The 23,972-nt window shown below is 37.9% G+C and overlaps 1 protein-coding gene across 1 annotated transcript in view; it reads left to right on the forward strand.

Moving 5' to 3' along the window:
• LOC145988197 (uncharacterized) overlaps positions 1 to 17,025 on the forward strand; it is a 33,202-nt gene extending 16,177 nt beyond the window's left edge. Inside the window, exons 6-8 of the mRNA XM_083123031.1 lie at positions 9,603 to 9,651; positions 10,592 to 10,648; positions 16,871 to 17,025. Coding sequence (XP_082979157.1) covers positions 9,603 to 9,651; positions 10,592 to 10,640 — 98 coding nt within the window. The 3' untranslated portion in view covers positions 10,641 to 10,648; positions 16,871 to 17,025. The remainder of the gene's footprint in view (positions 1 to 9,602; positions 9,652 to 10,591; positions 10,649 to 16,870) is intronic.
• The last annotated feature ends 6,947 nt before the right edge of the window (positions 17,026 to 23,972 follow it).

The raw sequence follows: 23,972 nt of genomic DNA on the forward strand, positions 1-23,972 counted from the left end.
TTCTCTCCATTGGCCGGGCGGGCCCCTTTACAGTAATTATGAACCCTAAACCTCTCGTTTTATAATTTGCTACATCTCAGTGACTCTTGAACCCCCATCTTTATTTCAGTTACACTTCAATATATATATATATATATAAAGGGTGTTCCGTATAGGACACCGCATTTGAATCGAGTGCTCTTGTTTTGTTTTGAGGTTGGCACATCTATCCTTACCAATGTTGGTATCTGTTGTCATGGGGATTAATGTAGCCTCAATTGTTTTGACTCGTTTGTTGTGCTTTCCTTCCGAAAATCCTCGAGTAATCCAGGAGCGTGAAATTCATACATGCGCTGAGAACGACTGTGTGGTGCGTGTTTGGGCAGATGGAGTGTGATCTTACACCCTGTGGTTTCTCCGTATGGGGGTTTGTGAAATCACAGGTGTACGCCAACAACCCACAAACCCTTTTGGTCAAACGTTTCACGTATCTAGGCATCACGCTGAGTATGCAAGGGGAGTGGACAAAGCACATCGAAGGCAGAAAGGGAAAAGCTTGTTATGGGCTGGGCAAGGTAGAGCGACTGCAACGGAAAGTCCCTACAGTCAGTGTGAGATTGCTGGACCAAATTTATGAAGCAACGGTGAAAGCAACCCTATTTTACGGCGCGGAACTATGGGGGAGGGTAGGGGGGCGAGTAGCAAATCAGATACAAGCGCGGTTTTTAAAACAAATACTGGGAACCAGTACGAGTGCAAGCACGTGTGGCGTCCTGAGGGATATGGGAAAACACAGGGAGGATGTCGAAGCGAGGATGAGATGCTTCAAGTACTGGATGAAGCTGGAACAAGGGGCCGGAGACTCACTGAAAGAACAGTGTCTGCGAGTTCAGATTGAGGAAGGGTTCGCACGCCACTGGGCAAGTGGGATTAAGGACGACTTGTACAGAATGGGTCTGGGGGAACTGTGGGAAGAGGTGAGGGGCGGGAGGTGCGAAACTGGGATGTTGCAAATCATAAGGGAGAGATTGGTGGACAGTAGCAGGCAAGACATCATGGCAGAATGTAGGGAGAAGGTAACGCTCGTCGCCGCACAACCGCCAGGGGCGTGGGTGGAATGGGGGGAGAAAACGATACATTGATACGTGTACGTACCAGCAAAGAAGTGGATTCGCCTGGTTCCTGCTAGGGGGGTGGAGGCAACATAAACTCAAGGGACCGGACGGTCGTGCCATCTGCACGTTATGCGGCGAAGAGGAGACTAGGGCTCACATCCTACATGAGTGTGTTTGGTCGGCACCCCTCAGACAACGCAAATGGGGGGACAGTGCAAGGGACAGCATTGAGCAGACCATCCAGGCTATATGTAGGGAGGAGAGGAGTGGTATAACGAATGTAAATATCAAAGCCCTGGGCTCCTATTTACATGCAGTTTGGAGGGAGCGCAGGAAAATGCTGCAAGGAGTCAGTGAAAGTGAAGGATACGGAACAGCAGTGACTCAGGCATAGGTGGAGCATGTAGTGCAGTGTTGTGAAAATGAACAACCTCAAATGTAAGAAGAGGACCACATTGCTATTTATATATGTACATAGTATGTAATTATTTTCCAAATGTTTCTCTTTATCAATGTTTCTGAATGTATGATAAATGGGGTGCATGTTTAAGGTCGGGGTGTTTATGTAACAATATTGTAAGATACGCACAGCCGAAGGGCTCGTACCAATATCAATAAATATCATATCATATCATATCATATCACAAACCCTTTTGGAACTGAAGGCGGAAATCATACGGGTGATTGGAGGCATATATTATATATATATATATATATATATATATATATATATATATATATATATTAACAAGTAAGGGCGCACAGCTGAAAGTTGAGGGGAGGCGCAATGCATGTTAGTTAAGCTACTGGTTCAAGTGTGCATTGTATATTTTGCCAGTATTCACCTCGTTTTGTTGTCAAAAAGGGCAAGGAATACAATTAAAACTATAAAATTGGCATTGATTCTGAAACGAAAATAAGTTATTTCAGATAGCTGCCACATGCAATGGGGACTGCTTGCTCAACGTGTAGACCATTTCATTAGTGTGGCAGCCTCTGGTCCTGTGGTTCTCACTCTTGATGGTCATCTATCAAACTGCTCACATCCCCCAACCCTGGAGAAGGCAGCAATCAACCAAACAGCACACATAAGCTTCTTGCCGCTTTAGTATTCCATTCCACGATTCCATTCTTTAATATTTTTGGAGAAGAATGAAATCGTGCGACACTGTGGGCATGGTGGATGATAATCATGAATTGTATTTTGAAAATCATTCTTGATGATTTTTGAATTTAAATCTGATTTTTTAAAAATTAAATCGATGTTTTAAATATAAAAAAAGAGCTTAAATTTGCTTGCATGGTTTTTGACACCATACATGTCGATATGTTTATTTTTTTATAGAAAGGTTTTTTTCTGGTAAACGGCCCTGTAAAATATTTGAACAGTTTGATTAAAGCAAATAAAAAATTACATGTACATATGCATTTTTCTGTTTCTGATACTGTGTACGAACGCACTACGGAAATGTTTCTTGAGTGTGTTAATGAAACAATAATAATTTCAGTAACTTTTCTTCCAGTGAAAATATAACATTCTGGATGTACTATGTAATTGCAACTAAAATATCAAAGTCTTTGTAACTCAATTTTGGCATTTTTTAATGAGAGTTTGCAAAACATCAGATTCCATGTTTATTTACAGTTTAATGATGATAGCACTATTTACTGTTGAACATGATTAGTGCCTTGCATATTGTGATGCAAAAATGCTTGCTATGTTTGCGTGAAAAAAAAATTGAATGTTAAATCGAGAGAAATTTAAGTGTGTAGTTTACATATTAATTTAGTTTCGTATCAGCCTTACCACTTCAGTACATATATTATGTTTCTTTACCTTTCTTAGAACCTAATAAACACAATTAAATGATTACGAGATGAATGTACTTTCACCAAAAGTGATTCTGATATCTGCAAATTCCTTTTGTACATTATTCTACAAATTATTTCTTTAAAGTGATTGAAATCAGTGTTTTTTAATCATCTGATTTAAAACAATCCATCTTGGGAGATTCACACCAGTGTTGCCACATGAAGGGAAATTCGAACAAAATTTTGAAGAAAATGGGATGAAAAATACCAAATTTGCATGGAAATTTTAAGACACCAAACTCAAAAATAGTACAGATTATGTACTAATTATTACTATCATTTTTAAAGGTTTTTAGTGAAGGGAAAAACTGAGTGCAAAAAGGGAAATTTTGCTCCTTGGGAAGGGAAATTATGCCCTCAGATTGTGGCAACACTGATTCACACATATTCCCTTCCTTCATCGCTCGCATCAAAGACAAAAAAAGGAAAGCTGCAAATCCAACAGCAAAAAGATCAAAGCTGGCTAAAGGCACAAGAAACGATGCGTGTCGTGTGCGCAAAGATGCGTTCAAGCAAGGCCAAAACTGGATGCAGTGCTTAGAGTATTCCACGTAGATTGCGTTGCGAAAGATGGTGGTCCATATTTCGCGTGTTATTCTTGACAATACCTCCTAAATCATTGGTTCTCAAACTTTTTCTCGTTTTACCCTTTATTCGTAAGTAAACGTCTAATGTATCCTCCACCATAGATTTTCCTCTGAATAGTGAGTTTGGGGGAATGTTTTTGGCTGCCTGATTGGTGTGGTGTTTTTGATATATTGAGTCGTGTATCTGCGATAGAGCAAAATGTCATTTGGGCTGTATGTGGGAAGATGGTAAATATGATTAGTTACAAGAATAAAAATGCGAAACACAAGTATGCTAAGAAGTATATATATATATACAGGGTGTTTCTAAAGGTCGTTTACAACGCTTGGGAGGTGATTCCTCACACGAAAACAAGCAAAAAGTCTAAGTTCCATTTTTACGACTGAGGCTTCGTTTCCGAGATAGGAGCCTCGCAAAAGGTGACAAAGTGAACATCACACCTAACTGGGACGAATACTATCACAGATAGAGAGGCGGTTCCAAGGGAATCATAAAGGAATCGTATGTGCTCAGTCCGGAAGTCACTATGAAAAGTTCACTGCACGCATGCGCAATGGAGTCCTCAAAGGAATTGGGGATTTCCAGCAACAACAATGCATGGAAAAGGTATGTAACGCAGCAAGAAGGACCGTGACAATGAGAAATGCGTTCAAGACAACACATCCCGACCTCAAACATCAAAACATGACCACCGAACACAAAATCCGAAAAGTTGAGCACGGTTGCATACCCCAGTTACACGCGAGGAATGAACGAATCATGTCATGTGGCATACGAGAGACAGGAGGAGGGAAAGAAAAACACAATATCAGATGATTGCGACAACGTGTATTTTTACACGCGACAACTGCGTAATATCCCCCCCACACACACACACAACAAACAACAAATGCTACAATATCTTACGCACAGACAGTCCGTGTCACTGTACACCAACTGAAGATGTCACTTTCACCACACAAAGGGGGTGGGGAGCAATACCAAAAGTGTTCGCACGCGATCATTGTGACGTAAAAGAGACCAGTTTTGGAAGCGCTGCACAGGCAAGTCTGGCTCTCGTAGTCTACGTTTGACCTTCATGACTGCTGTTCCCGCGAGAGGAGCTCGAAGGGTTGGTTCTCTCCGGCAGTCGTCCCAATCGTGTTGCAGGTGCTGGGATATGATCAGCAGTTCGCTCTAGGTTGTCATACGCATTGAAGAGTACTAGTATGTTGCATTGAAAGAAGTTGACGTGGTGGAGTGGGCAAGTCAAGTATCGCAACAATTGGTCTGTGGTGTTCGTACGGTGATACGGCCAATTTGTGCAGTGTGCCAGTGTTAAACAAAAACAATACTTTGCAGTTCCAGCTCCCTATTACACAGATGGCTGCGTATACGACCCAGCAGCTAGCAGACATGCATCTCATGTATGGGGAGGCACGTGGTAATAGCCGTGAGGCAAGGCGTCTTTATGGAGAACGCTTTCCACATAGACATTTACCGTCTCACACCTTCTTTCAGGTAGTGGACAGTCGACTGCGTGAAACAGGGTCAGTGTTACCACCGCGACAAGAAGTTGGAAGACCCCGAAGTGTACGCACACATCAGTTTGCAGAAGATGTGTTAACAGCGGTCGCAGAACATCCTGGCACCAGTACGCGAGTGCTCGCTCGGGCACGAAACACGTCTCATGTGAATGTTTGGCGAGTGTTGTCAGATGAAGGAATGCACCCTTTTAAACTGCAGAAAGTACAAGAACTGTTACCTCGTGACTTTCGCCCTCGTATGGAGTTTTGCCAATGGTTGTTGCATCAGCTGGACACAAACCCTCACTTCGGGGCAAACGTATTGTGGACAGATGAAGCCATTTTCACCAGGATGGATGTCTTCAATAGTAGAAACAGTCATGTATGGGACTTTGACAACCCACATGCACTTTTTGTGGCCCATCACCAGCACAGGTTTTCAGTGAATGTGTGGTGCGGGATAGTACATGATCATTTAATTGGACCATACATTCTCCCTGTTCGCCTGAATGGTCGCACGTATCATGCATTTCTTAGTGAGGTTCTGCCTGAACTGTTGGAGACCGTACCTTTGGCACTGCGGCAAGAAATGTGGTACCAACACGATGGTGCACCAGCTCATTTCGATCGTAATGTACGACATTTCCTGCATGACGTGTTTCGCAATAGGTTCATTGGTAGGGATGAGCCTGTGCCTTGGCCACCGAGGTCGCCAGATCTCAACCCTCTCGATTTTTTCTTCTGGGGAGAAATGAAAACCCTCGTATACGACACACCTGTCACATCAGCTGAGGACCTCGTTGCTCGCATCAACGTCGCCGCCGCGACGGTAGCAGATACACCTGGCTTGTGTGCTCGTACTCGACAATCCTTGATTCGTCGCTGTCATCTCTGCGTAGAAGTAAACGGCAGACATTTTGAAAACCGTCTGTGATTATTGCCCTCGGCAAATACCAGTGAGAACACTTTTGGTATTGCTCCCCACCCCCTTTGTGTGGTGAAAGTGACATCTTCAGTTAGTGTACAGTGACACGGACTGTCTGTGCGTAAGATATTGTAGCATTTGTTGTTTGTTGTGTGTGTGTGTGGGGGGGATATTACGCAGTTGTCGCGTGTAAAAATACACGTTGTCGCAATCATCTGATATTGTGTTTTTCTTTCCCTCCTCCTGTCTCTCGTATGCCACATGACATGATTCGTTCATTCCTCGCGTGTAACTGGGGTATGCAACCGTGCTCAACTTTTCGGATTTTGTGTTCGGTGGTCATGTTTTGATGTTTGAGGTCGGGATGTGTTGTCTTGAACGCATTTCTCATTGTCACGGTCCTTCTTGCTGCGTTACATACCTTTTCCATGCATTGTTGTTGCTGGAAATCCCCAATTCCTTTGAGGACTCCATTGCGCATGCGTGCAGTGAACTTTTCATAGTGACTTCCGGACTGAGCACATACGATTCCTTTATGATTCCCTTGGAACCGCCTCTCTATCTGTGATAGTATTCGTCCCAGTTAAGTGTGACGTTCACTTTGTCACCTTTTGCGAGGCTCCTATCTCGGAAACGAAGCCTCTGTCGTAAAAATGGAACTTAGACTTTTTGCTTGTTTTCGTGTGAGGAATCACCTCCCAAGCGTTGTAAACGACCTTTAGAAACACCCTGTATATATAAACTTTAATTTTCATATATTTGTCCGGAGTTGTTGAAAAAGTAAAGAACAAAACTAAGTTTGTAAACAAACTGTCAGGCACAATTTTGGAGTTTCTATTGTAAATCCTAAGAGTTTCTAGCGAGAAGGATGTGCCTTCATAGCCGGGCACCGTTTCTTGATGTCTGGTTGTGCACTTGAAACTTTCAAGACGAGATTCGGCTCCAAATTTAGTATATTATAAATTTGGAACGAGTATTTTATTTCAAAACATATGAAACAAAGATAAGAGTGTGAGTGACAAAATCAACCTTATTTTCCTGTTGAGTGTTAAAGCTATGTAGTCTGAAACAATGTTGTCTGCTCTACATACCTGCAGCAAAAAAGTTGTGTGGTAATTATTGACATTTCTCTTCCGAGATGATCGGTTACCCCCTTCAAGTTGTTCATGTACCCTTGGGGGTGCGCGTACCAGAGTTTGAGAACCACTGTCCTAAATCATCTAGGAACATTGGAACATCGTGTGTTTGATCACACTATTTTGAGACTGACATTCCTAATTATAAACACTATATTGTGCTGTACTGTTGGTTTATTGAATTATAACACATTGTATGCCAACCATTATTTTCATTTTTCAATAAAAATTTTCATAGTTATTCTGAGAAATTTGCTTAGGGTGTCCTTTTGCCCTTTCCTTGCCCCTCAAATATTTGAACGAAAATTCTAGACGGTTGTTCTTTTAGATTAAGGCTGAACAACAATAATTCGACAAATTTTACATGCATTTGAGAAATGAATTGCAAACTTAAAATTATAATAGTAATTTTCTTGAGAATATGGATTTGTCAGGTTCTTATTACCCATGAAGCATATCAAGATTACCACGAAATTCATCTCCTATTTTTCAGAAGTGGAGCCAATATGTTGATGCAGTTGTAACACTCAATGTGAAATATAAATAGTGATAATTTCTCTAAACCACAAGATAATATTTCGAAATACTAGTGGATTATTGATATGTTATCACAGGCAACGGATATGGATGCTTGCAAAGAATAATTTCCAAATCTTTATTGCTGTAGGAATCACAAAATGAAGCTAGTTAATGTTCAATTTGTTCCAGAACATTTTATTAATTGTTTGTGCTGCATAAGAACAATATCAACCACTGAGAAGTGTAGGTTAAGTATCTAACATTTACACTGTATTATGCTTTTTATAAACAATGAATTTTTGTATTTCAATTTTTCACGTTATAATATATGGACCGACGGAACGAAACACCATGAAGTTGTTCTGTATATAAAATAGGGTATTGTGAAACAGGATGTAGATTACTCAAAAGAAGGGTTTGTTGTTCCACCAGAATATGTTAATGTTATCTTTCCTGCATCTCACGGTAAAATTTTCATCGTTTTTAATTTTTTGTCATTTACATTATAGAGATAACACCAATTTGAATATAATCGAGTCAAATTTAATTAATTTAATGAACATAAACTTGATATTAAAGTTAGATGTATTTCTTCCCTGAATCCCATTCGACTATGAGGATGAGTGATGGTTGATGAAACCGCGCTCACAAAGGTCGAATCTACGTAATTCTATATTTTCAATCCCGTCCAATATCGTCACAAATTGATCAAATGTAATTTATAATACATAGAATATAAAAAGATAGAACATTTGAATTTTATTACTTGGATTTAATACTGCATACACATTGACATTAAATCAAAAAACATTAATTATAAATAATTTCTATATTAAAATCTATATCACCTATATTATTTCTGTATTATTTTTTGTGAATTAGTTTTTTGAATCTTGTCACATGCGTTTCCGACTTTCGGTAAATGGTTGAATATTCTAATTACCACGTGTTCTTCTTAGAATAGTACCCAACGGTCTGCTAAAGAGTTTATTTATTTGATTGATTGATTTGGTGTTTTAAGTCCACTCTATGCACAGTAAGACTCATCGGGACTGGACTTACAACTTAAAGTTGGATCCGAACCACTACGACCCCATGATTACAAGGCGACGACGATACCGCTGCGTCGTCGAGGAGGCCCTATGTCTTATGTCTAGTAAAGAGACAGAAAGGAATACATATAATGTATATTAGTAGATAAAGTATCTAACAAATTCGTACCTTTACAGATTTTGTAAATTTAAAAAAAAATGTTAATAAACCACGAATGTAGTGTAAATCAATATTTCGGTTAAAAGGTATGTGAACTTTATAATTAACGATATTGTTTGTTTATTATACATTCTTTTTTAAAATTCGATATCCCTATTACAACAATGCTACTCACAAAAGACTTTTCTAATAATTATTTTAAAATTTATACATTAATTTGTATGATCTCTTCAACTGAAATATTAATAAATAAATTTTGGTTTAACCATAAAGAGTAATGGTTCGATTATGTGTAGGTTGTTGACAAATATAAGAAAAGTTAAAATTAGTTGTCAGCCATTGGATGTAATGAAATCTTAAGTTTCGTCACGCCACCGCTGACTTTCATTGGCATGTTACATTTTGAACATCAAAAAATTCTAATTACTCAGAATATTTCCACTACAGAATATCTGTTAGTAAAAATTGCTTCGCAACCTAAAATTACCAATATCAGGAGAACCCCTTTCAAGCTCGATCGTTGAAAAAAACTGTTTTTAAGGAATAATAAATAATAATAAATCCAAGTAATACAGTTCAAATCCATACTATTTTTGCCAACAGACGCTGTCGTCCTTATTTGAAAATAAGTAACAGAAATACCTTAAACTTCTTTAAAAGGAAAAACAATAGAAAAATGTAATTGAATATTGGTTATGATCCACAAAATTCATATGTTTTTGATGTTTTCTGCATTTCCTTTATACTTTAGATATTTTTAATTGGACTGGAGGCAGACTTCCCTCATTTGCCATATCCAGGTTTGTCAAATATTAATATTATATTTTCGTATTTTATATATTCTATACTCCTGTGTTTGCAGACTTACGAACATGCTAACGAAAGAGTACCCTTGTACAAAAGAACACGGTATTGTGCAATATTCGGTCGATTATAATTTTCATTTCAGAATTGTGGTGACATTAGAGGTAATTTGTTACTATTTAACTTCAAGTTATTTTTCAAATTTCATATTTTCCTGAAACATTTCGCAATAGCAATACACTTTATCCGCGTAAGGTACGTACACCCAACGGCAAAAGAAACAGGAGGTGAATTGTCCATCACCATTTTCATTCGGTTTGTATTGCACAATATGATGATAATGAATTGAAATGAAGACGTCAATAAGCAGAGGTCAATGCCTGTTTCGTACCAACATAATTTAATTACTTAAAACATCACAGGATGTAGAATAAAATAAAAAAGTACTGAATATAACGATGGACAATTTGCCTACAATTATCTTGCCGTTGACTGTACAATTATAATGTTCGGGAAATACAGACATACACAATATACATACAATATATAACTTTCAAATATATAATATCATAGTACTATATATTTATAATGTACATATGTAGACTATATATATATTGAGTGTGTATGTGTGTGTGTATTTCCCGAACATTATAATACATTATATAATTATATATATAGAACACACACATAGGACTTTTCTGTTGGAAATGTGTCTCGTTGCAAAATTAATTCCGACTTGAACTATGCATGTGAATGTGTTTTTTTCATTGTTGCATTATGTTTATGATGCAAGTGGACATATTTGGTTTTTATTTATTCAAATATTTCTAATCACTTTTCTTCTTAATTGCATTATAATTCGCTGCATTTATATTCTATTTTTTTTTTTTTTGTAATTTCTGTGATTAACATATGTAATGTAATTTCTTTGAATAGGTCCCCCTGTACCTCGTCATGTAAGGGGTCAATACGGACGGGGACCTGAAATATATGGTACGTGTTGTACAGTGTAGATTACAAGAAACTATAGTAAATTCATACCTTATTTGTTTACTGCCTTCTTTCAGATGTACAAGTACTAAGAGAGTTTTTACTATGTACCGTATAATAAATGCAAAAAAGTAGCAGGAAAATTTCAGTATGCACATTACTCTGCAGTGTAATGTAAGGTGGTTGAAATTTTTTAGATAATTTTCTTTTATGATGTATCCTTGCCTCTATACCAGGCACATTCTGAACTGGCGCCTGGAAATCGAGTAACCATCGATCGGTTGAATTATGTTCGGTCGTCATCGTTTAGTTTCGTGTTCAACAGTGCCGAACGCTGCTTGCGGTACATAAAGAACTCCAGTCGAATACACTCCACATTTAGTTTCCTCCCTCGCTCAAATTTCAAGTAAAACACTGTGCATCTGACTAAGGAAAAGTAATATCAAGTTCATGTTCGTTACCTGTTTGGTCCAATTTATATTATAGTCATTTTATTTATTTATTTATCTAATTATATTTTACTGCTGAAAAACAGCATACAAACCTAAAACACCAGTTTTGTGTACATATCTAGGCAAAAAAAACATTCAAAATTGGACAAAAAACACTATATATAAAGTTAACTACATACTAAAAGTTCACGAAAAGACACAAATTCAATAGTGCACTCTGAAACATTCATTATGTAGTACATTGTGTACTTTGATTCAAGTAATCACGGTGTTGTGAAAGTAGTACTTAGCTCTAAGTATATAATATTGAGCCCGTATGTAATAGTAATCTTAGATTTTAGCTGTAGGCTATATGGAATTTATAGTTCTACATTATGTAATTTACAAATAAAGTTGTAATCTTGTTTCTTCTCTCCAACAGGCGATCAGTATTTAATTTATCTAATATATGTATTATGATAATGAAGATAGAATCTAAAAAGTATTAACTTTTAACACAAATATTTAATGAATGTTTTCTGTCCATTCTCGACCGGTATGTTTTCATTACTTTTTATTATTATTATTATTATTATTTGTATAGGGGTGCGTCGTGCTTAAGGGGTGCAGAGCTTACTATGGGTCGTGCGATATGTATGTAGATCGAAAAACAGTTCTATTTACATACTGCTCATTATATATTTTGCATCTTTTATAACCACATGGAACACATTTTTGCTTTACACACATTAAAGGTATAATATTAATATGAATGCCAGTAATAAGATAATCCTGAATGAGGAAAATATAGATAATGAAAAGGCACAAATAGAAGCAAAAATAATATGAGAAATCTCATAACTAAATTACATGAGCATTTTAAGAGAATTGCATATTCCTGCTTCAAACTCAATTGTTATTAATAGTTGTTTTTAAATAGCGATAGTTATATTGCACAGAGGTTAATCGAGACTGAACTACATTTTGGACATCGGGAATCGACACCTGAAATGTCGGAGCAGATCGCTAAATAGCGATTGTATACTGTATTGTGTACTGTAATAAACGTGATGCCCTGTTTTGTTTTTTATTGTTGAGATTAAAATTGGGGGTGCTGAAAGGGGTGCGCAAGCAACCACTCCCCTTGGGACCGTATATGCCAAGGTGCCCGCGGAGTGGTGGCTAGCGCGACGAAAAGTAAAATCGCATCTGCCGGCATTTAGACGCACAGCTGTACGCTGACCTTGGCACTGGACGCGTCAGTGCTTCATTATCCAGATAGCTGGTGTCCAGTTTGCACGCGTTTGTGAAGTGTTAAGGAGTTCCGACATATCTATTGCTTCCGATTTGATTATAAATATCAGTTTTCAACAAGAGTTCGCCTTTCTTGTACTCTAAAATCACTAATTAAAATGTATACAATAATGAAAAATTATTAGCACAAAAGCCACCACTTTATAAAATTCTGCCGCCCTCGGCCATAGTTCGCATAGATCAAAATAAGCACCTGTGCATACTCAAATCAAAGTTCTAGCTACACCTATGACACAGAGAATAATAGTGATGATCCTGTTGGGTAACAGAATACCTCGAAACATACTAAATATGCTTACGTATTTCAATGCATAATCTCTGCAGTTCTAATTGTTTGTAGGTGGTACAAACAGTGACCATGCATACTGTATATGGTACGCAACGAATTTGCAAAATACTTAGGTACTACAGAGCATTCCCTGACATTCGCCACGAGATTCGGCGGCAAGCGGCCCGGCATCAGCGCTTGTCTTTCCCGGTGAACGGGTCCGTGACAACCGGTAGAGTCGGCTATTAAAATTACAGTTTTCATATTGTGTACTAACCTTGACTACAGAAGGTGTTGAAAATGATGTCCCTCTGCTGCAACACATTCCTGGCATCTCCGAAGGAAATTTCCATTTACACGTGCAAGTTCGTCTACTGTAATTCTCCCGATTTCTCATACAATACTCTCTTTTAACCCACGGGTGGTGTGCGGATTGTCTTTGTATACTTTATTTTTAGATTTCCCTATTTTTCTTTCCGCTTTTACTCAGAACTGACCCTGTTACTGTAAACTTTTTTACGAGGTTTAATATAATGGTCCTATGAGGAACGGGAACACCAGGAAATTTCGTTGCAAAACGTCGTCGCACTTCTCCACAATACCTCTTTCCGAAGTAACACTCGACAAGATAAATCAAATCCTTTGTTGTAATGTAAACTTTTGTGGTGCCATATTAAGCCACGACACAACACAACTTCCGAGGGAGGATTATACTGGCGTCAGTCTGCAACGTCAACAGAAGGGGAAAGAGAGCGAAGGCAGGGAGAACGAAAAAACAGACTGTAGCGTGCGTCTGTCGCAGACCCCGTTCACCGGGAAAGACAAGCCCTGACGCCGGGCCGCTTGCCGCCAAGTCTCGTAGCGAATGTCAGGGAATGCTCTGTATAATGTAAAGTGGGTTGATGCAGCTAAAATGTCCGGGTGTTATTTAACACGTCATTACATATTATGTAAAAATACACATACTTATACTCTGTCCCGGCTATCTGTGGACGAAGCAACCGAAAACAAGGCTCTGCGCTGGTAGTATTGGCTTCACCAATGAACAAATTAGAGGGAATGGGATTGCATGGAGGGGGAAAAGCAACGCAGTTAGCAGCCTTCGGAGCAGCGTGTACTACTTCGCTCTGCTCCCTCTCTGCTGCAATGCGAGGCCTTGCTCCAGAGGGAGGGTCTATCTTGTAGTCCTATTTGATTTCAGGCTGCCACTTTTAAGGAAGGTTATCCTTATATTTGAAGCTTAAATTCAATGCACTTCTCTGCCACCTTAAAAATTAGTTGTTAATAAGTAATATTGGGATAACCAGGACAGAGTATAGTGAAAGTGATCCCCATGGCTATTCGTGAGACACTTCTGTTTTGAAAAATAAACATGTACACACTTCCATATCTACAGGTCATGGTCGTATTTAGAGGGTGGGGGTTAGGGTTCAACCCCCTCCCCGAAACTTCTGGCATCTTGGATTAATGGAAGTTCAGAAACTAAATTTGTAACAAATTTTTAAAAATGTATTCGCAGCTCCACAAAAATACAACAGGGAGACAATCCTGGAATGATCGAGCTAGAATTTTCAAATATTTTGAATTCTGAAATTTGAGCGAAACGGGTTTAATTCTCAGAATCGCAGCCCACCCGCGACCCCTTTATTTTCACTTCTGCTGTCCTCTTTCCAGTGCTGTTCCTGGATCAGACTGAAAAATCTCTTGTGATTGTCCCAAAATTCCAGTCCGAACTTTTAAATTCCCCCTTCATAAGAGTTCAAACCTAGGATATCCAGCTTCGTAGCACGTTGCATTCACTATCCTTCACCCAGCGGTTCGATACAGTAGATACATTTAACCCATATCCGGTCCTATAAAACCCATACTTGTATAGTGCATAGTGGTTGTATATAATGATGTTTGGTAAGCATAGGAACAATATGAGCGTCGGAAAGTGGGATCGAACTGGTTCATAGAAACCCCCGTCCCTTCTCTCTGAATTGACATCGTTTATTGCAAGTTACAAAATAGCATAATGTTTGCTAGTTTTTTTGTTAATAACGGAAATAAAGTCCAGGTAGTTAGTATTCCAACAGAATAACCAAAGAAAACGGCATTAGATCGAAAAATTGAGTTTACAATACAGGCACCAGGTTTTGTTTTACCATTTAACCCAAAGAATTACTGGTTTCCAGTTTTCAAAATTGCAAAAATTAAGTTTTATGTGAATGGTGAAACAACATAAACATTGTGACTAAATTTTCTCTTTTCTTTTTAAAGCTTTTTCTTTTTCTTGAGGTACCTAAAACTTAATAACAAAATATAACAAATGTATCATTCGTAAAATAAATAAATAAATAAATAAATAAAAACAGTTGATCTGCATATTCACGCTTCTGATGGATAGAGTAGAAAAGTCTCATCAAGGATAGCAATAATAATAATAATAATAATAATATACGTTTGGAATTAATTATTTTATGAAATTTTAAAATATTATTATTATTATTATTTCTATTTTTCAAATTTCTTGTGACGCCCATGGGAACAATTATGATGAAACCCCCCAATGTTTATTTCAGCCTACGGCCATACTATAGGTCTTTTCAGTTCTTACGGCGGGCGCTCTAGAAGCTGGTAAGGGAAGTGGGGACCGGGGAATTTGCCGCAGATCAACCAGACATCAGCGGTTGCGCCGAGAGGTACGACGTGGAGGAAATAAGTACTACGTGAATCTCGTTCTACTGGCTGCAGCGTTTCTTATCGCGCTGGATTGGTCGCTTCATCACTCCCCACTACCCTTGCCAGCATATAGAGCGCCCGCCGTAAGAACTGAAAAGACCTATAGTCAAATAATACAGTATGTTACTAGTATTTCGTAATTATTGACTATTGTGTATGTAAACACACAAGGGATCTTCCTGGTGGCCTAGTGGTAACGTCGTCGTCTAGCAATCAATCAAGACTACTGTGACTTGATGTATATTGACCTCAACTGTTAACTAGAAAGACGTCTACAGCGAGTACAAAATGCATGTGTGCGCTATATTTATAATATCAAATATTTTGACCACCTGACCCCGGCTTTCAAGGAGCTAGGCTTGTTGGATCTTTCCACTCGCCGCCGTTTCACGCTCTTACAGCGCTCTACAAAATAGTAAACTCACGAGAGCCCTCCTACCTACTTTCTCAATTTCAACCCCTAAGTTCAGCACACATCTTTGCCACCCGTTCGAGAGACAACTCTCTGCTGGCCATTCCCTCCCACAAGACAACGTTTTATGGAAATTCCTTAACGGCCACTGCTACCAGAGCGTGGAACGACCTCCCTAATGACATAAGAAACTCTTCTTCACTCGGCCAATTCAATTCAAAATTCAAAAAAATCATCTTCTGGAGTCAACTTACCAGTACTGAAAACAGGGAAATAAAATTAAACCTTCGTGTAAACTTGTAGGACCAACACCCAGCGACTTTTTCTGTAATTTGAGTATGTTTGTTGTGTGTGTGTTTATGTTTTACGTGTATTTTTTCTTTTTTACTTTTCTTAGTGTGTATGTATTTTTCTGTTTTAATTTTTTATGTTATTTTGCGTGTTTTTCTTTTATTTTTCTTGGGTTTTTTCTTTTTTTTGTATATTAATGTTCTTAGTTTTTATATATTTCATTATTTGGTATGTGAAGATTTTTGGTTTTTATATAGTTCACAAACAGTTAGCTATAAAATCAATTTATAAAATGTAAAATAGAGATGGTTGAGTGGAAGAAAAGGCTTGTGCCTTAACTTCGCCATCCAAAATAAGGAATAAATAAATAAATAAATGGGTCTTGGGTTCGACATCCAGTGGAGCCACATAGTGCCTACTTCAAACTCTAGGTCAAGTCCTAGTTAGCCCATGCATAAAGTGGGCTTAAATTTCTGATTAACACGGAGGATTTGTTCGTGAACTACAGCGTGTAGTTAACATCAAACCAAACAACTTTTCTTTGCTACTTGTTGCTATTGAGGGTTTTTCATCGCTACGGGTCCTAGAAAAGCATAATATTTTATTATTTTGTTTGTAGCCGGATATCGTTACCACTGACAATTATTTTATCTGTTATTTGACATACTAGAAACATTAGTATTATACTGGTTTCCTCCTTTATATATATATATATACAATATTTAATAAATATACAATATACACCATAGTAATACATTAACACTTTATGAAATTTTATATTGCAGGTATGAGTAAGGTACCTTTTCCATGCTGTTGACGAAAGTCTAATTTGAAAGCAATTTTCATTCCTTTAGACGAAAGTATTGTAATAAAAATTCAAGTTTTCCTGATATTTGAGTAATAAAATAATGTAGAAAGGCAATAAAGGAACATTTTGATCACTAAATGTTGTTTAACTTTCATGACAATAAGGTGATATTCATGTATTTTATTGTAATAAAAATTCATTGTAAATGAATTAAAAATTATCTTCAGTAATTTCAAGAACTCTATGTAAACTAATTACCAATTGTTGGAGTTGTGAGGTTGCTGATTGAAATCGGTTGATTTTCGGGTTTGGTATTGATTGGTACTGAGAGCAATGAACAATTTAACAGGCTGCAACACTATACAACGCGATTGTTTTATCTCCAACCATAAAGACATCGTATATAACTATGGATCCGTCGGTACGGTATGTGTCTCTCACTGAGGAGGCCAAAGTCGGATTCCAGGAGGAGTGATTTCAGAAATATTTCCGTCCATGCCTCTTATGCTAATACCATGGAGGGTAACGGCGATTGGAGTACGATGTGGATTACACCAACTGTACTAAGGCCAAGGTCATGAGCATGTGTGAAGCTCTACCTTCACCAAAATTTGATTTTTTATTTGAAGGGAACACCAGTGATGTTCCCAGTATTATCCCGGCAGCTGTTAATTTTGGGGCGAAAACTACAAGAAAGGGGAAAATGTGCAAAAAAATAGGGAAATTGGACGTCATTGCATTAATGCCCTACACAATTACTTATTTCTGTCTCACGGTTGCTTCTGTTTTTCTTCTTCTGGTGGAGTATAAGCGCTTGAAATATTGTATTTCGTTTCACTCTGAACTCTAATTGAAAAGTATAAGAGCTATCAAGTTATAAGTTGAATTAATAATAAAGACTGAAGGTAAAACAAATTTTGCAAATTTAATGTCTAAATGAAAACGAAATCAATTAAGCGATTCAATTTATTTCTGTGGGGCTAGTCTCACTGCTGATGTAGTCGCTGGTTGTGTGTTTACAATAGCCTTTGATATGTGGTAAAAGTATTTGTTCAGAATGCAGGAAACTTTAAGTTCGGGAATGTCTTCGTGTCTTGCAATTCCAATTTAAACTCAGAGATGGGTCAAGAAGTTATGAGTAAGTAGTGCACATAAACAAGCATATAGAGAATTCCGTCACAGCAAGTGCGTATGCATTTCTATTGTTAAATAGTATTGACGTTAGTACCTTGTGTTGTAACTGCAGATATTCGAGATGTCATATGTATAGTATCACGCCGTGAGCGTGACTTGAACCGAGTGCCCCGCACCTCCACCACGTCTACATCTACAATTTAGGGGGATCGTAGACAGACTAATCCAGTCTCGAGCTACTCGGTAAGCGAGAGGGACGTTTGTACCAGTTAAGGGGGCAAGCCCCCGTGAAATAGGAACACAGTAACATTGGACTTAAACACTTCACTTGACTGAACAGGCGGGGTGAGGAGAAGACATAGGAATGTTCGTTAGCTGTAGCGCTGTTGGAAGTTCTCGCCCTCGCTGGTCCTTGCTTGGATGCGGCCCTGTAACTCCGTGCTCCTAAAACTACAACTACCCTAACGATGTCCCGATATATTAAACTGATTTACTCCCCCGTTCCATCGCTTCTCGAAAAGTGGGCGTGGTTTGTACCGATCCATTGCTCCTGATAACGAAAGTGGTTTTTCCGGATCAGGTGCTCCCGATCCATCGCTTCCGAAAGTAAGGAAATGAACACTCACAGAATGTATATAAAAATCTGTGCCACATACACAAACAAAACTAACATAAATATGTAAAGAGAAGTAAATAAACAACTGAGTATTTCGCAATAATAAATGCAAATAATAAGCAAATAAATAAATAAATGATCAGTAGGTACACAATAAGGTAATCCCTAACCTAACATAACCTAACCAAACCAAATTCCTCCTGAAATATCTTCGTAACTGATGAAAGTTCTTCCCTCGCTCTGCAGTTGTGGCTGCAACATCGGGAACGCAAAATGTGTTTTCATACTAATAATCTGATTATTGAGATTTATAGTGACGCTGCCCCTGCAGGGATTTGACTTTCGATATTTATGTACACATTGCCAATAGCCAGAACCATTTTTCCTGGTTTTCTTAAGATTGAACCTGTATCCTTGGTGAAGCAATAAACTTTTCCCGCTCTTACTTTCAATAAAGTAAAGGTCCTCCATTTTCCAGCCAGAGAACCTGGTGAGAAAACATACTCATAGTGATAATATTGCTATTGTTATTATTGTTGTTATCAACATCATTATCATTATTATTATTAAACCAGTAAAGCGGAAATAATCTCACACACATATACACACGCTCGCGCGCAAAATATATATGTACATAGGCCATGGCCTATTAAGATTACTTACTTAATTGCTTTCAACGAGAACAGATTCTTGCAACACACGACACCACACAGCTATAGTAAAATTTTCGTCTCAAGGAAGTTTGGATACACAACTGACGCTTCTGGGGCGATGGATCGGGACCCGGAAAAAACACTTTTGTTATCAGGAGCGATGGATCGGGACAGACCACGCCAACTTTTCGAGAAGCGATGGAACGGAAGACACCCTTAAACTATCACGTTCCATGACTACTCTTTCTTTTCAACAATAATACGGAGCTACAGCGCCTTGAATAACGTAGTGTGGAAAACGACCCAAGAAACTGGTTCCCGAAACGGATGAGAACATAGATGGCAGTGCGATCAGTATCGGTGCTTATTTTCTTATGAAAGTAATTCGGCTTTGTTAGTTTTTGGAATATATTGTGTAGATTTGCTTGTCTTGAAAGGCGGTACGTGAATTGATGGAAACTTTTATATTTGTGGAGTGATTTCCAGTCACGAAATGACATTAATTCGGAAAGAAAAATAAAATAAAATGAATAAAAGTAGTGTAATTGATGATACTATAAACTCAACAAATGATGAACCCCCCTCAGGCAGATTTGGCTACACTTAAACCTTGCTCAAGATGAGCATATGAGCTTTTTGCTCAAGTGTAGCACCCTGTCTAATCCAAGATTTTTGTAAAAATGCCCTCGGGAATTTCCCGAAACTACAGTGTACAAATGATGAGCCCCCTCAGATTGATTTGCCCATACTTACAAAAGTTGCATCAGCCAGATTGTTGTCCTTAAGCTTGTTAAAAATATGCCCCTTCTTGATATTGTTTTGGATACACTTGAAATTAAGCCAAAATCCTCATAAAACACACACCCACACACCCACACACACACACACACACACACACACACACCCACCCACACACACACATGCTTACTTCTGGTTTATTTCTATTGCATCATGCTGTGCAACAAATTATTATCCAATATTATGCATGTGTTGTTTTCTGATTGGTTAATTATGACATAATGTGATGATGTGTTATATTCTGATTGCTTTGTTGTTTCAGATGTTTTAATCCATGCTTAGGGTATATAAAGAGATTTTGCATTACATATCAGCCAGTATTGTGAGAGTGGCTGAGGAGTACAGATGTGTTGTTACAGTGCTTCTCATACTTACAGGCCTGTTTGGTTTAATATATAATATTTCTTATTATTCATATTAAATATATTTCTGGTATATTGAACAAAAAGGGCTTATATTTTGTATAAAAAATCTGATATTTGTTGCATCCAGCTTGTTTGTTGTAATCCACTCTTATTTAGAGTCAGGCTTATATCTGTCCCAGCCTGTTATACAAAAATCAATACATAACACAGTGCTAGGTCATTGCCTTTCTAGGACATGCATGTCTGTGCAGGCATTTGCGGAAGGTCAGTGTAGATCAATATTTATTCTCTTTTTCCACTTGTAGGCTATTAGCTTTACAACCTGTCATAATAAGCATAGAGTTTTGATTTAAAACCCAAAAAATTTTGTATAATAAACCGAGAATAAAAATTAATAATATTAACATATTAAATATACACAAGAAATATACAAAGCACACAGCTGAACAAAATATATATATATATGTATATATATATATATATATATATATTAAGTACAAAATTTTGAATTGAACCCCAGGAAATCTTATATAATAAACCAACAACAAAAAATGCCAAATCAAAAATATTGCAATCAGTGTAATAAAAATATATCCAGCCCGAATTTTGCTAGGCACCAAAAAAATTGTGACCCAGGCAAATATAGAACTCCCACAAAAATATGCCCCAAATGCCATAAAATATTTAGCAAGGCATATTTCAATAGACATGTAGGCTCTTGTTCTGCACAGTCATCAACATTGCCCCCACAACCATCTACATCTGGTCTGAAAAGGAAGCATGAAACACCTGTTAATGCTGGACCAGCAAAGCAGCCACGCTATGAACCCATCCATAGCAGTTTTAACGGCCAATTAAGGGATCACCGTTTTGTATCAGAGCCAAAATGTGACATTAAGAATTTTTTGAACAGTATAAATTCTGATGTGCAGGCAATTCTAAATGCACAAAATGGCTCTTATAAGCTGTCCCTCAAATTGTTTACACAATATAAGAAGCCAAATGGCACAAAATTTACACAGCCCCACATAACAGAAACTGTACCGGTATATTCGAATGCAAATTCAGACAAAATAATAAGCAGTTTGATAGATCAATTGAATATTAAACACTCTGAATTTGCAGCAAAAGAGTCTGGATGGAGCCTATGCGGTTCTCCACACAAGCTCTATGTTAATATTTCTGAATTCAGCTCATTACAAGGATCTACATATCTGCCATTACCTGCCAATATTAAAAACAAAAGAGCCGTGGTTAACATAGAAAATACCGACCAGAAATGCTTTTTGTGGTGTATTTTAGCTGCTTTGTTTCCAGTTTTAAGGAATCCTGAGAGAATAAGTTATTATAAACAGCATGAACATATTTTTAATGAAGCAATGAAGGGCTTAGAATATCCAATGTCTGTTCAGAATATTGATAAATTTGAAAAAAAGGCCAGGAATATCAATGGTAAACAATTATCTATTAATGTATTTATTTGTGGCAATTGCTTGATAGCACCTCTCAGAATCAGTACATTTGATGATGATTCTGCTGTTCCGATTGATCTGCTCTTAATTGAAGGGGATGATACACGCCATTATACTCTGATACATAATCTTGAAGCTTTAGTCAGAACACAACTAGACAAAACTCATAGAATATTCAAGTTGTGCAGAAGATGTTTGTCTGTATTTGATGGTCAAAAAATGGTGAATGGGGTTCGGGAAGAGAATGCAGAAATTGCTAAAAACAAGTTAATTGAGCATCTGAAATACTGTGGCAACCATAAACCTGTTCATATGGTGATGCCTAATCCAAGTGAAAATGCCAAATTCAAAAAATTTGAAGCCTTGTTGGAACACCCAGCATATATACTCTGTGATTTTGAATCAAATCTCAAACCTCTTGCATTCTGTAGCCCAGATCCAGATGAACCTTCAATTACATCATACCAGCTACATGAACCTTCTAGTTTTTGTTATATAATTATACAGAATGGTGTTGCTAGTGAACCACACTTATACATGGGAGCAGATGCCATCAAAGAATTTGCAGATAGAATAGAAAATGAGTGCCATAACATAGCATCTTTCATTCATTGTTTTCTGCCTAATTGGCAGGTTTTTCACTGCAATCTCCAGCTTTCCCTGTTCTCTGCCTTACGCTTCGTAATAGCATACGACCCAGTTAATTTAATATCATCCATAAGCTGATATCTCTTTCTTCCACGGACTTTTCTTCCTTCAACCATTCCCTCCAAGGCATCTCTTAGCAGGCAGTTTCTTCTTAGACAGTGTCCTAACCAGTTTCTTTTCCTCTTCTTGATGGTCTCCGGTATAGATCTTTTTTCACCAACTCTTTTCTGTACGGCTTCGTTTCTTACCTTGTCCGTCCATTTTACACGCTCCATTTTTCGCCATGTCCACATTTCAAAAGCTTCGAGTCGTTTCTCTTCATTTCTTCTCAACGTCCAGGTTTCTGCACCATATAGTGTTACACTCCACACAAAACATTTCACTAATCTCTTCCTTAGACCTATGTCCATGGGTCCACAAAAAACATTTTTCTTCTATTGAAAGCTTCTTTTGCTATTGCGATTCTCATTTTCACTTCTTGGTTGCAGCTCATGTCACTGCTTATAGTGCATCCGAGGTACTTGAAGCTATCCACTTGCTGGATTCTTTCACTGTTTGCTCTCACATTAATATTCCTTGGTTTCCGTCCTATAACCATTGCCTTTGTCTTCTTTACATTAATCTTCATCCCATACTGCTCACAGCTGCTGTTTAACTCTTCTAACATACTATTTATGGTTATTTCATCCTCAGCGAATAATGCCATGTCATCAGCAAATCTTATGCAGTTTATTCTTCATCCTCCTAATTTGACACCTCCTGTGCCCTGGAAACAAGTTTTCACTATATCTTCTAAATAAATATTAAACAAAGTAGGCGATAGGCAGCATCCTTGTCGTACTCCTCTTCCAATTTCACAGCCTTCTGTCATTTCGTCTCCTGTTCTCACTTTAACTCGTTGATTCATGTATAAGTTGCTTAGAAGTCTTCTCTCTTTCCAATCTACACCAATTTTCTTCAGAATTTCTAAAAGTTTAACCCAATTCACTCTATCAAAGGCTTTCTCCAGGTCTACAAATACTACAAACACCTCCTTTCCTTTCTCTAAATATCTTTCCCCAATGGTCCTCAGTAAACCAATTGCATCCCTTGTACCTCTTCCTTTCCTGAAACCAAACTGTTCTTCCTCTAACTCGCCACTGACCTTCGATTATAGGCGTCTGTTCAGAATTCTTAGAAGAATTTTTGCCGAGTGAGATATCAGACTGATTGTCCTGTACTCAGAACATTTTCTGGCATTGCTTTTCTTCTGCAGAGGTACCAAAACAGTCTCCGTGAAATCTTGTGGCCAATCCCCTTTCTCATAGATTTCATTGCATAAGTGCAGTATTTCTCTTTTTCCATCTCCCAGGCATTTGATAAGTTCAACAGGAATTTCATCAGTGCCCGTTGC

This window comes from Lepisma saccharinum, chromosome 5 (genome assembly GCF_977018435.1).
Source record: "Lepisma saccharinum chromosome 5, izLepSacc3.1, whole genome shotgun sequence".
NCBI lineage: Eukaryota > Metazoa > Arthropoda > Insecta > Zygentoma > Lepismatidae > Lepisma > Lepisma saccharinum.